The 13,310-nt window shown below is 43.6% G+C and overlaps 1 protein-coding gene across 1 annotated transcript in view; it reads right to left on the reverse strand.

The window, feature by feature from the left end:
• NUP210 (nucleoporin 210) overlaps positions 1-13,310 on the reverse strand; it is a 49,429-nt gene that overhangs the window by 24,042 nt on the left and 12,077 nt on the right. Inside the window, exons 7-17 of the mRNA XM_058812913.1 lie at positions 12,682-12,840; positions 12,165-12,233; positions 11,761-11,867; positions 10,613-10,753; positions 9,334-9,471; positions 6,102-6,257; positions 4,582-4,780; positions 3,861-4,006; positions 2,743-2,964; positions 1,352-1,525; positions 189-381 (exon numbers count right to left, since the gene is read on the reverse strand). Coding sequence (XP_058668896.1) covers positions 189-381; positions 1,352-1,525; positions 2,743-2,964; positions 3,861-4,006; positions 4,582-4,780; positions 6,102-6,257; positions 9,334-9,471; positions 10,613-10,753; positions 11,761-11,867; positions 12,165-12,233; positions 12,682-12,840 — 1,704 coding nt within the window. The remainder of the gene's footprint in view (positions 1-188; positions 382-1,351; positions 1,526-2,742; positions 2,965-3,860; positions 4,007-4,581; positions 4,781-6,101; positions 6,258-9,333; positions 9,472-10,612; positions 10,754-11,760; positions 11,868-12,164; positions 12,234-12,681; positions 12,841-13,310) is intronic.

Below are 13,310 nucleotides of genomic sequence, written 5' to 3' on the forward strand. Positions count from 1 at the left end.
TTTCTCTCTCAGACAGGTTCTAGGCATTGGACTTGGCTCCTTTTTCTCACACACTAAAAATGCATATTGATGTTAAGCTGAAGTATGACTGCAGATTACAGGAACTTCTTTAATCAAGATGAGACATTGCCAAACAGATTTAATCCTGACCTTCAAACAATGAAATGCTCATTTCAACCCACTCATACCGTGCATTTTCTTCTGACCATTGTCCTCTTCCTTCAGAGTCAGCTCCATTGGCAGCTCCAGCTCAATACGAGCAATGGCCTTATTTGTGGATTCCCACACAACACTAAGAGAGCTGAAGTTATCAAATTTCCTGCCCTGCTGGTCATAGGCAGCCAAATCCAGTATTGGATTGCGGTAATTGGAAACAGGGACCTGAAAAACAAGGAATATTTTGAACTGAACAGATACAACAGGATTTTTTAATCATTAAAGGAAACGTATGCTGAGATCCATGAGGTTTGTTACAACATCAATACATGAGGAATGTTCATTAAAAGGAGCCATCAGTGCAAGGCATTAAGCTGTGCTCCAACAGCCCTGAGATTATCCCACCTGGTCAGAGCATGGTGCTGCTAACACCAGGTGGGTTCAAGTCTTCTATGAGCCATTGAGAGTTGGACTCCATGACCCTCGTGGGTCCCTTCCAATTCAGAGCGTTCTGTGAATCTCTGCACTCTAAGGGGGTTTTACTGGAGCAGGGGTTTGGGTTTTTTTTAGCCAGTGAATTACCTTAAAACAAACAAACAAAAAACCCCAAACCAACAACAACAAAATTGAACCACAGCTCAACAAAATTGTTTTTAGAATTCAAACAAATCATGACAAACACTGCTGTTTGTTAAAGCTCAAAATTCTGGTGTTGCTCTGGTGAAATGCATTAGCAACAGCAGTGCACCAAGGCAGGCTGACACATAATGGAACCAGAAAAGCCAGTGAGCTCTGAGGTGGCTAATAATACACAAAAGTCTCCTTCTCCTCTTGTTATTACATGGAAGCTCTTTAAAATGATTCATTTTAGGGAACGAGGATGACTATTAACATGAATATTAACATGACAAAACGTGGTTTACTCAGCAGCCAACATGTGACAACACCAGTTAGGAAGAAAAACAGAACAGCAAAGTTCTTTATGCCTAATAATCTACACATATCCACTGTATATTTACTGCAGGACCCCCCCAGCCTGCTCTGTGCAGGAGCTCCCAAGGGCACCAGTGTGGCCACAGCTCCAGTCACTGCTCCTCTTGCAGCAGCTCAGATGCTTTGTTTCACACATGGAGCCCCAAACACTGATTTTTCAGCTGTAAGAACATCTTCTTCTCCTGCCACTTCCCAGGCTTACCACTTGCTTGTTCTGCTGGAGCAAAGGGCAGGAGAGATCCAGCTGAGGGCTGCCATAAACAGGAATCAAAGTCAGCCGGGAAGGGACAGCACAGACAAACTTCACCACAGCAGGCTCAACCACTGGGAAAGGGTTGGTGACTGTGGGCCTGTTCCCAACTGTTAAGGTAATAACCTGAAAACAGCAAATGAGGAAAGAGTTGAGCTCGGGCATGCTGTATTCTGCAGGTCTCAGTTACACTGTGATATCAGAATGAAAAGCAAAAATACGATTCTTGGGGACTTACAGCACTATTAAAACACAGGAAGATGTAAAAGGGGCAGCATATTTCAAGAACAGGTCTTTATCTCTATGAAAATACTGTCCCTGGGAACCCTTCCTAGGTGTTCATGTTCATCACTATCAAATTTGATTCAAACAACAAATCTCTTGTAACTGAAAAAGGAAACAGCAGGTGTTCTTGCAGAGTGAGAACAGAACAGCCCAAAGGCAACATTTATAGTCACTTCAGTGTGTTTAAAAACATCTCATATTTTATTTTCCACTCCTTTCTTAGCCTTCAGCAAAGTGAAGTGCATACAAAACCAGAGAAGGCTGAGGCAGCTCTGGGCACCTGCCCCATCCCCCATGCACTGGTGCTGGCAGAGCCATGCAGGTGTGACCTGCTGGGGACAGCCAGTCCTGCATAGACCTGCGCAGCAACACCAAGGCTGTTCCTTTTGAATCTGCACTTACAGAAACAGCTCCACTTTGGTGAGTGGCCACTGAGCAAACCAGAGGAACTTGGCAGCCCAACCAAAATGCTTAGGCCTTGCAGAATTGCAGAGGAAAACATTACATTGAAGCTAAAAGCTTCATGGGCTGAGGAGGGTGAGTACAGCAGGAGAAATCACTTCTGTATGTTGGTGAGAATAAAACCAGTTGGAGAATGAGCATGGCCACGCTCACCAAGGCTGCACAGAGAGCAGAGCAGTCAATTCCTGTGGCTGCCATTTGACAGAATAAACAGAATTACACTGGAAGGTAACACAGTTAAGAGAAGCAGGTCAGACAGAGGAGCCAGCCTGCTCAGTAACCTTCTGCTCTGATCCTGTTCATGCAAACTGAACCTGCACTCATCAGGATGTTCAAGGCATCCCACAACATAAGGCTTCCACAACTTGGGTTTATACTGCAATAAAATCCATCATAAACCACTTTTTAACATAATGTTGTGAAATGCTCCCTCTAAAATGTGCATCATAATGCATAAACAACGTACTTACCCAAGTTCTTTACTGGCTCATTATAAAAGCATCTAGCTACCTAACAGGCATATGGCACCATAAATCTGTCTGGAGGCAGTTCCCAGTGCCTGGTGGAGGGCAACAGCGAGCCCCTCTGGGACTCACCTGCTCTCCCAGGCTCCTGCACAGCACCCTAACCCAGTGCTGGTTGTTGTTTCGAGGTGTGGGAGGCTCAAGTAAAGCCAGGGCAATGCTTTCTGCATCCTCAGCAGCAACACTCCTGAAGAACTTGGAAGGTTCTTGGACCCACGGCCTCGGTCCTCCTTCAAACAACATGTCCTTAGAGGAACCCAGAGTCACTAAAGCGACAGATGGTGGATCGATAGCCTGTAATCAATTAATTAATTAATTAAAAATTAATAATGTATTTACACCGTTTGGTTGTGCTCTACAAAATAAACCTCCTTCTGAATGGAACAGCTCTACTTGGATAAGGCTGTGATTTCTCCCATGCAGTGGTTTGTCAGCACACTTAGTGAAAAACAGAGCTGCACCAAAATCCACAAGGATTCTGTCCAGCTGGATTAGATTCAAAGGAAGCCACGGATCCAAAGACAAGTTTTAGCTGCATTCTAATCACATCTCTCTCATGAAGAACTACAACAAAAGAGAGACCCTTAATATATTCTTCTGAGCACAGAGAGATAGTATTCTGCTACACTTTTAAATAAGTATTTAAAATGAATGAAAGTATGTCAAATTGTACTTTCACTTGACAGTGCTCTCTCCAGAACAGTTCTGTGTATGTAGTTATTCTCCTACACAAGTTTTACTTCAAACCTATCTAACAAATTTTGCACTGATGTGCATCCCTGGGACAGCCAGGGCTGCTCACCACCACAGCAATTAACCTGACATTTAGCACACAAGAACCATTTCCAGTTTGTGTTTCACAACATCATATTACATCATTATAACCAGCAATCTGTAGGATTTGCACTAACATTTTTTCCATATTGAGGGAAAGCTATGGTGAAATACTCAGACTTCAGCCTGCAGTCAGTGCTAGGCCTCTGCAGATGAGCTAACAAAGCAGCCTCTTCTGCATTTCCATCTATTGACCCCGGACTCAGCTGCTTTCATATTTCCTTCACTGAACCAGCCAGTGGTGGAATGTGAACCCACCCACCTCAGTTTATCCTTACACAACCAGTTCCCTGTCATGTAAAGGTGTCCCAGTGCTGGAGCCTGGATCTCTCCAGGAGCAGAGGAAGCAGACTCACTCTCAGTGGGAGATAGGCGGCGATGGTGATGCTGGCACTGAGGCGCACGCGCCCGTGGGTGTACACAACCACCAGCCTGGTGTAGCCCTGAAATTCAGCCTTCACTCTCACTCCACTGCAGAAATCAGCAGTTGGCTTAAGTCTTCCTGTCAGATAAATTAAAAATACACAAGAGCTTATTTGGAAAGAAATCCCCAGGCATGTTCATCAAATTCAACACGGCTGTTTGGAGGAAGCCTACTAGAAAGATGGAGAGAACTTTTTATAAGGACATGTAGGGACAGGACAAGAGAGAATAGCATCAAACTGAAAGAGAGAAGGTCTAGATGGGATACTGGGAAAGAATTTTTGGCTGAGAGGGTGGTAGGGCTCTGGCACAGGGTGCCCAGAGAAACTGTGGCTGCCCCTGGATCCCCGGCAGTGCCCAAGGCCAGGCTGGACAGGGCTTGGAGCAGCCTGGGACAGTGGGAGGTGCCCTTGCCCATTGCATGGGGTGGGACTAGATGAGCTTTTAAGCTCTCTCCAACTCAAACCATTCTGCAGAAAAAAGCAAATACATCCTCAAAATAAAACTACTTGGACCCCCTCCCCTCTGAGGTTTGGCACTTCTGTGGGGATCCTGCACAGAGCCATGAATCAGTGATCTAAGGGAGAAGTGTGACTTGGAGAGGTGTGACCTGCCACCAATTTAACCTCCAGCCCAGGGAGGGAGTTAAAGCACCTTCAAGTGGGCTGAACACGCTGGGGTTCTCCAGCTCCACCACCAGCTCCAGCTGTGAGCAGTCACTCATGGGGAGCAGCTCCTCCCTGTCCACGCTGGTCCGGCCACTGATCCTCAGGGGCAGCTCCAGCACCTGCCCCACGTGTGCCTCCACCTGGCAGGGAGCGAACTCCATGGCGCTGGGCTGGCTCACGTACACCTGCAAGGACAGGGCTGGGTCAGGGCTCTGCTCCCACAGCAGGGACAGGGCTGGGTCAGGGCTCTGCTCCCACAGCAGCTTGGGGAGCTCCCTTCTACTGCTGCTCCTGTAACACTGCTGCTTTACAGATTTTGCAGTGTGGACTAAGCTGTGTGCTATCTCCAGGATGTTCCAGCACCAGCTGGGAGAGGTTTAGCATCCATTAAAGAATCCACAGATTTCATAGCAATCACTGTGATCAAAGCTTTTATTTGCAGTATCTTTAACTACTTAATCTTCTGCAACTGGCTTCAGGATACCAAACCATATGGGACAGAGTTAAAGCTGTAATCTGTGTGGATTAACTACTCCTAAAACTACTACTACTAAAAACTTGTTCACTGAGGTCAGTAAACAGAACTCTGAAGAGCTGTTCCACAAAAAAAGCAGCTCCTAACACAGGAGAAAAGGCATTCAAAAATAACCTATTCAGATTGTGCAATACACTGCTCTGAAAGCTCACGTGGACAGAAGGTTTCTTTCTATCTTCAGGCTTTGACTTATGTTTGAGGATAAGAAGTTTTAGCTGAAAAAATCTTCATTCCTGTGTCTCCAGCTGGTAACTGCTGCACTGCTAAAAAGCAGCATCCTGGGTTGTTCACAGAATTATTTCAGAGCAAGTGTGTAAGCTACATTCTGAACAGGTTTTAATTAATGTCATACCCTTCTCTTTGGGGCCACCATATGTACTGTTCCTGCATTCCCCTCACTCCACACCACACACTGACCACCATGACTAAGAACAAGGGATGGTCTGCAGAGACATCACAATATTCCTCTTGGAAGCTATAGTTTTCATTGCCATTTTCTCCTAATTTTCCTATAATACTGTTTTCTCTTGGCCAGTTCAGGTATCTGCAGTCAGTCTGCAGCACTGTGCTCACTTCAGTTACTTCTCCAGACAGAAATTTCCTTGTACATCCTGATAACATCTGTCACCCTTTGGTATCAAGGGAGGACACCCACCTATCACCCTATAGAATGAATTTTTAGTTTGGTTTGTCTGCTTAGATGGCCAGGCCTGGAGTCAATTACCATTTCCTTCTTGCACTTAAAACTTCCAACAGGGAAAAAGACTTGCCAAGGAAATCTGGAAGGGGCAAAAATGGGAGTAAAGTTAATGCACTGGACAGTGCTGGATTCCCTGAAGCACAAACTGAAACTAATCCCTTACCCTGCCACAGGGCAGGAATTGGAAGGGGAATACCTATGGCATTCTCAGTGCCTTGGCTGTTCCCAAAAGCCATATTCAACACCAATCACTGAACAATGAATCTCTCACCTTCATTTCTCCATAATGCAGCGGATTCCGCACGTCCAGTGCCTGAATGATGCTGAGCCCAGGCTCACTCCCCGTGCTCATCACTCCTTTCACCGTCACTGTCCCTACTGCAGGGTTAGAAGAGGACCAGCTGAAGTTGCCACTTCCACCCTGAGCCTGAAATACAGAGGGGAAAATCTTTCAAACATTTACTCAAGTACGTGGCTCTCAAATTCCGCAGCTGTGGATATTTTGCATGAAAACCAGGAATGCACTGAGAATAGGACATACAAATAAAATAACATCTCAGAACTTCATAAGCAAGAAAGACCTAAGATTTCTACCCTTCATTCCTTTTAATTTCAGCTTTTCACATGCCAAAACAAATGTCAAAAGTTCCATCAGAGTAAAACACAGGTGAACCCTGGAGCTATTTTTATATGTGTATTGTTTTAATTTCTTTAACTTCCACAACATTTCCTTTAACCTATTTCATAATTGAAAATGAACAAGGTGATAAATCTTGTCTAGAGGGACAGTGTGGAAAACAAACAAATGTAAATTATGCAGGAACTTAGCTAGTAATTTTTACCAGGGAAAGAGAACAAAAAGAAAATGAAGAGGAGGGTAATTTCCCTTCTTCCTTCCTCTGAGCACGTGCACAACCTGATTACAGAAGGACACAGACAAATTAATAAACAGGTAGTGGTGTGTTAGAGGAGATGCTTGGGATGTGGTGAGAAAAGCTCAAAGAATCCAAGAGCTCAGGATATTTGTAAAGGTATTTTAGCTGAAACAGGGAGATGAGCAGAAAACATAAAACAGAAATACCCAATTCTTAATAACTATATGAGGGTCCCTGGATAAACCCCAGCCACCTCACTACATTTTCTCTCTCTGGCAGTCAGTGTGAACTGAGGAGAGGAAGGGTAAAGCTGCTTCCCCCCTGCAGCCTCACCATCAGAGCCTGGCAGGGAGCTCCACAGTCACTGTGAGCAATGCCCTCCCCAGAACCTCCTTGTGCTCAGCCTCACACAGCTGGCACCGCACCTCTCGTGCAACAGAAACCACCTCATTAGCACAAACAGGAACAAAGCAACCCCCAACAAACCAGACAGCTGCCAAAGGAAAGCCTGCCAGGCATTCTGATACCATCTGGAGGGAATTACTTCAGCTATAAACAGAATTTGGCTAGATCCAAAAATCCCTTTCCATTTATTTTCAGAAAAACTTTATTCACCCATTTGAAATAGCCTGACTGAAGCTATGGAGTGGGAGGCAAACTCTGATGGAGAGGCAGGAACAGTTGAGCTGTGTGAATGCTGCTGACCAGTGGTATTGTGGGATGGAGAGACCAGAAGAAAAGTCAAAGTTTCAGCAAAATTTAAATCTTGGGAGAGAAAAGTTTCTGTTTTTATAGAAAAATATCAAAGTAAGAACAGTGACACAATTATTGCAGTACCATGAAGGAATGTTCTCTAGTGAAACACTTCATTATATATGCAAGATAAAGTGAGAACAGAACTGTGAGAGAGGTAGGAAACAAAACCACATTACCTTTCCCTTACAGGGAAAACTCCAGCAGAATTATGAAGCACTGAAAATGCAGATTTATTACTAAGCATTTTTACCACACTCTGCTGGTGTGGTCAGGAATAGCACAAAGTAAAGCAAACTAATCCCACAGAACACACGAATAGAAATGCAGGGCTTAACTCAATGGAGCTGGCCTTTGATTTCCACTGGAAAATGCAGTTTAATCCTGTGAGACTGATTCTCTCCATGGAGTCACTGAATCAATAAAGCTGGAAAAGACCTCTGAGATTATCAAATCCACCACTGAACCACATCCTCAGGTGCCACACTCCAGGATTTTTGAGCCCTTCCAAGGATGGTGACTCCACCACTGCCCTGGGCAGCCTGTGCCAGTGTTTGACAACTCTTCCTGTGGAAAAATCTGTCTAACATCCACTCTACACATGAGGCTGTTTCCTCTCATCCTGTCCCTTGTTAACTGGGAGAAGAGCCTGGCACCAAGTGTCCTGCTGCCTATTTGGATATGGTTTACTTAACACAGATCCAAAAGTGAGCACCACCTTATGCTAAAAGGGAGAGGTAGGAGTTGTGCATCCAACACCTGAGTGCAGGGTCTGGGTACCACAGGCCTGGGATAAGAGTCTGGGCTGAGAAAGCACAACCTTCTTTTGCCTACTTAGATTGGAGATACTGGATACTGCAACAAAAACCATTTGCTTCATGAAGCATAAGGAATAAGTGACAGCTTGGGAGCAAAGACACAGCTAGTAAACATGGAAATCATCCCTTCTGTAAACGAGCTGTGGCCTCTGCCTCCCTGGAACTTAGTATTAGGAGCACGAGGTGTGTGGCCAGTGAGGAATACTGATGTCCAAAGCTGGCAGAGTGCTGCTAATTAATCTTGCCATGCCCTTTTTGCAGTCACTTCACACTCCCATTCATATTTCCCATCCCTGCCAGCAAAGGGCAGCCTCTAATGATCGCTGTGGATCTTTGGATATAGGATGCTCCTGGAATTCCAAACCATTCCAGGCACAACTGTGTGGTGCATGCATGAGGGAGAGAGGAAGGGAAGACAAAAGGTGGAGGTCAGTGGAGTTTTTTATGTTTGTTGGTTTCTTGGTGCTTTTTGAACTGCGTATTAATTCCTAGGGTATTCACACTTTTTAAACGTGATTCTTTCGCTACGAGTTTTTTTCTTGGGAAGCTGAAAGGCAGCAAGAGGCTTCAGAGAGAAGAAAAACAATTCTTATTTTATTTGTTTCTTCCTGTGTTGTGTTCATGTAGAATGTGTTTAGAGATTGTGTACTCAAGGTGATTGCTTGATTAAACTCCAATGTGAGTTGTTTTAACTCACTGGCCAATGAGGACTCTGAAAAGAGTCATGAGTTTTCATTATTATATTTTTAACATTCAATAAGTATCTTTTCTGTATTCTTTAGTATAGTATAGTATTCTTTAATATAATATAGTATAATAAAGTTATAAATTAACTTTCTAATAAGATAGAGTTCTCCTCATCATTCCTTCTTTCGTTGGTAGCTCTGCATTTACAATAAATTCCTGTAACCAATGTCCCATGAAGTTCCTCCAGGTTAGATTTTGGATGCCACCATGCCTAAAGTATCCAAAGTCAACCCTAGCTCAGTGGTGTCATGCCCCAGTGTGCCTGTCTGAGCTGCACTCCCTGCAGCTGGGAGTGTATTCTTTGGCATACCTGGATTGTGTACCGGTAGACTCCTGCTCTTGGCTGCCAAGGAAACATCAGAATGCTGGGTACAAGAGATATTGGAACATAGATCTCCACATCCTGCTGGTTTTGCACTGGAACTGGTAAGGTATGAACACCTCCATCCTGCAAAGTGCAAAAGCACAGTGTTATAAATGGCATCACAGAGCTTCCCAGAGTTAATGTTTAGTCCTTAGGTACAGACAAGTCCTTGAAAACACCTCAGAGAAGAAGGAAAACTATTTAGGACCATTTACGAACAGGAATTCCTAGTGAGCAAACAGCTCCTGGCAGCAAGGTGTGCCACTGGATTAAATGAGTACTATTGAGTTCTATGAAGATCCAGGTGCCCACATTAATTTAAAAGGCAAGAAGAAATACACTCTTTCACTGCTCCTGTTTTGAGACCTCATTTGGAGAGCCAATCTGGAGGCTCAACACCTACATTTACTCTTTACTCATCCCACTGTGTACAAAATTCAGCCTGAAAGAGCCATTGCTCAGCCCCCCCAAACACTGGCCTTCACAGCTCTGCTGTCACTGCAGTGCCACAACCCTCTGGCACAACACACTGTTACTGCAGTTCTGAGCCAAAAACAGCTCTCAGGGGATGCCTTTCACTGAAGAGAACATCTCTGACACAGATCCTGCTCAAGGAATCACTGAAATGATTTCACAGCAAATGGGTTGAAGTGTTGAATTTTCAAGCAAAAGCAACTCACTTCCACACCACGTGCCCTAGTTAGCCATACATTCAGCAGCCTGCCCAACCAGCAGAAAGTTAATGAATATTAATTTGGAGAAATGTGCAGGCTGATACATTTGGCAGATTGTCATTCCAGAGTTTAAGGTCACTTACCAATTAATAGCAAACTTCCCCAATGTAACTGACTGCAGAACAAGGCCAGGGTATGAGTGATGATCCTACCACAATAAAGTGTAAAATTCCCTCAGCCTGTGAGAGGCCCCTTGCCCAGCACAAGGATCTGCCACGAGAAAAGAAATCAGTGCTGTGCACCACTGCCTTAACAGGAGTTTGCCACATGCTTGGGAGCAAAATCCCACAGTCTTTAAGCAAATCCTCTGTTGACTCAATTGACAGTTTCCATGAAGAAAGGATTTTAGAATTTGGCTCTTAATCTGTTCAAACAAAGACAGCTCAGCCCCATGTAATTCTTAGGTTTCCTTTTGCTAGGAAGTCACTACTGCACAGCTCAATTATTTTTAGGCCTACCAGTGAAGCAGAGGAGTTTTCACAAAGACACACCTGATCAACTACTGATGTCAGTGCAGCATCAATCGTGGTCTGCCCCGCCTTCACAGCCCTCACATAATGATAGGACCCATTCAGAGAGGACTGCAGCACCTCAAAGTGTTCTTTGGACAGCTCTGTAGTAATTCGGATATTCTAAAACCAAAACATGAAACAGAAATTGCCACAGGTGACTGACATCAATGGAGGACAGAAAACCCTGAACACACAACAGGTCAGTGACCAAACCACTGTTTAATAACACAGCACAAAGACTCACTGCTGGAACTGATCAGAACTCTCCCCATGCAAGTTTCAGTCTTTCAGTAAGATTTTACCTTTAGATATAACATTAACTCCACAGAAAGTTTTTTCTTAAACTATCAGCAACATGTAATTTAACATTAAAGTACTCATATTTATACCACTAAATAATTCATATTTTACAGTATTCTTCTAATCTTTTCCTTCTTCAGCACAAAAGAACACATTAATATATTGCCTCAACAGCACACTGCTGAGCTCTAGCTCAAACTCAGATCTGTATCCCAAAAGCAATTGTGGGTAAATAAAATAATATTCCCCTAGCTCCAATACTCTGAAAAGCAATAATTTAATAATTTTTTTCTTGTTTCAACTGAACTATTTCAATTTCGTTTCTTTTGCAGTTTTTTAATAACTATGTATATTTGCTACCTAGTATATAGAATTTAGGAAGTAGCTCTTCCCTGTGAGGGTGGGCAGGCCCTGGCACAGGGTGCCCAGAGCAGCTGTGGCTGCCCCTGGATCCCTGGCAGTGCCCAAGGGCAGACTGGATGGGGCTTGGAGCAATCTGGGACAGTGGGAGGTGTCCCTGCCCATGGCAGGGGTGGCACTGGATGATTTAAGGCTGCTCCAAGCCCCATCTAACCTGAAAGATTTTGCCCAACTTCTATTTTTTTCTATATCACTTAAGACTCCAACAATTTCACATGAATCACCCAGAATGCTTTATTTTTAAAAAATAACAACAACAAAACAAATGGAAAAAAAAAGAAAAAGCAAGAAACAACAAGCTTTACACTGTCCTGTCTCAATGTAAATAAGAAACCACTTAAATAATTTCAAAGCAAGTTGGGATTTAGGAGACAGTCACTGAAAAGTATCTAAACATTTCAACTTACATCAGATAAATACACCTTATTGCTTGATTTATCATACACGTCAACTGTAATTTCATAAAGTCTGCCCGTCTCCAGGACCCATTTGTCACCTGGATGAACTGTAAATCCTGCAAAAGAGGAAATATTGAACTGCACAAACCAACAGCCTCTTTATCTAATGGAGAAAAGCATTTTACTTCTGGTGCCCACACACTGCAGACGAACATTCATTATTTTAAACTGCTGACTACAGAGATAAAAGAAAGTACATAAAACCCATTTCACATTGAGCTACTTTTATGAATAAAATTACTTTTCTGTGAAAACTAACACTGAATGGAAGCGTGGAGCTACAGCATGAAAATCAGCAACAAGGCCAGAAATTGCATTAAGCAATGAGGCAGAGTGCAGCAATAAATACCAACCCAAATATGCAGGAGGCACCACACAGACAGTGCTGTTGGGCAGCCTGGACACGCCCTGCATGCGGATACCTGCGGGCTCAGTCAAGGAACACACGGCCTCTGCACAGGACCAGCTTCCTCCTGGGACACCTCTGGGGCTATTGTACAGCTAATGTACACTGCAAATAAACATTATCCCCACTCCACTGCAAGGCAGTGAGCTCTTTGGAGAGAACTCACTAGAGAATATAATGACTGAAATATAAAAATTAAATAAAGCCCCATACATTTCTACAGTGACTAAGGGGAACAGACATGATTTAAGTGATCTTTTGCCAACTTAATTTGTTAAAACATTCCAAGGCATCAGACAGCTCTGCTGAGACTGAATTCACAGCAGTGCTGCTTTCCATGGCTCCTGATTTCCAGACTCTCAGCACAAATGAGGATAACTCGATCTTTCTGTGTTGCCAAGGGTGGAAAGCTTGTCTCCCTGCCACAGAGTGGTGGCTGGAGAAGCATTCCTGAGGAAGGATACTCTTGTGCACCAGGATGATGTTGGTTTGGCCCTGCTGCAACGCAGTCACAGTGGATGTTGCCTGGTCCAGCTTGGCAACTGGCCGGGAGGGATCTCCCTTGGGATGGAGGATGTTGTTCTGGAGCTGCAGCTCGTACTGCTCTGATGGCATTGCTATTTCTGGAGGTGAAACAAAACAGAGGAAACAATAAAAGCAGGTGTGGCAGTGTTTAGCTGCTGCTAATTATTGCTGATTATTTTTTATTGATGCCTAGTGCACATATTAAATCAATATTTTCAGTGTCTAGTAAAAATAGCGCTTCTGTCATCACATCAACACACACACACACAAAAAACAAGCTTCTTGGCAAATTTAGTATCTGTGAAACTGCAATTCTCAACTAATATCATCTCAGTATTTAGACCTAACATTTAACTGATTTCCAGCTTCAAAAAAAAAAAAAAAAAAAAAAAGACAAAAGGGAGAAAAAGAAAAATGAGGGAAAACTCAAGGCACTGCATTTTGAAACGGGCATAAAGCCAGCTAACCCACATTTATAAAGGCTTCACTTTGTGGAGCAAATCCATTTGCCAATAAAACATTTCCTGTTAGAACAGTTACTAATCTAAATTTGATTTAAGTAAGAAAG

Source organism: Ammospiza caudacuta, chromosome 12 (assembly GCF_027887145.1).
Source record: "Ammospiza caudacuta isolate bAmmCau1 chromosome 12, bAmmCau1.pri, whole genome shotgun sequence".
Lineage (NCBI taxonomy): Eukaryota > Metazoa > Chordata > Aves > Passeriformes > Passerellidae > Ammospiza > Ammospiza caudacuta.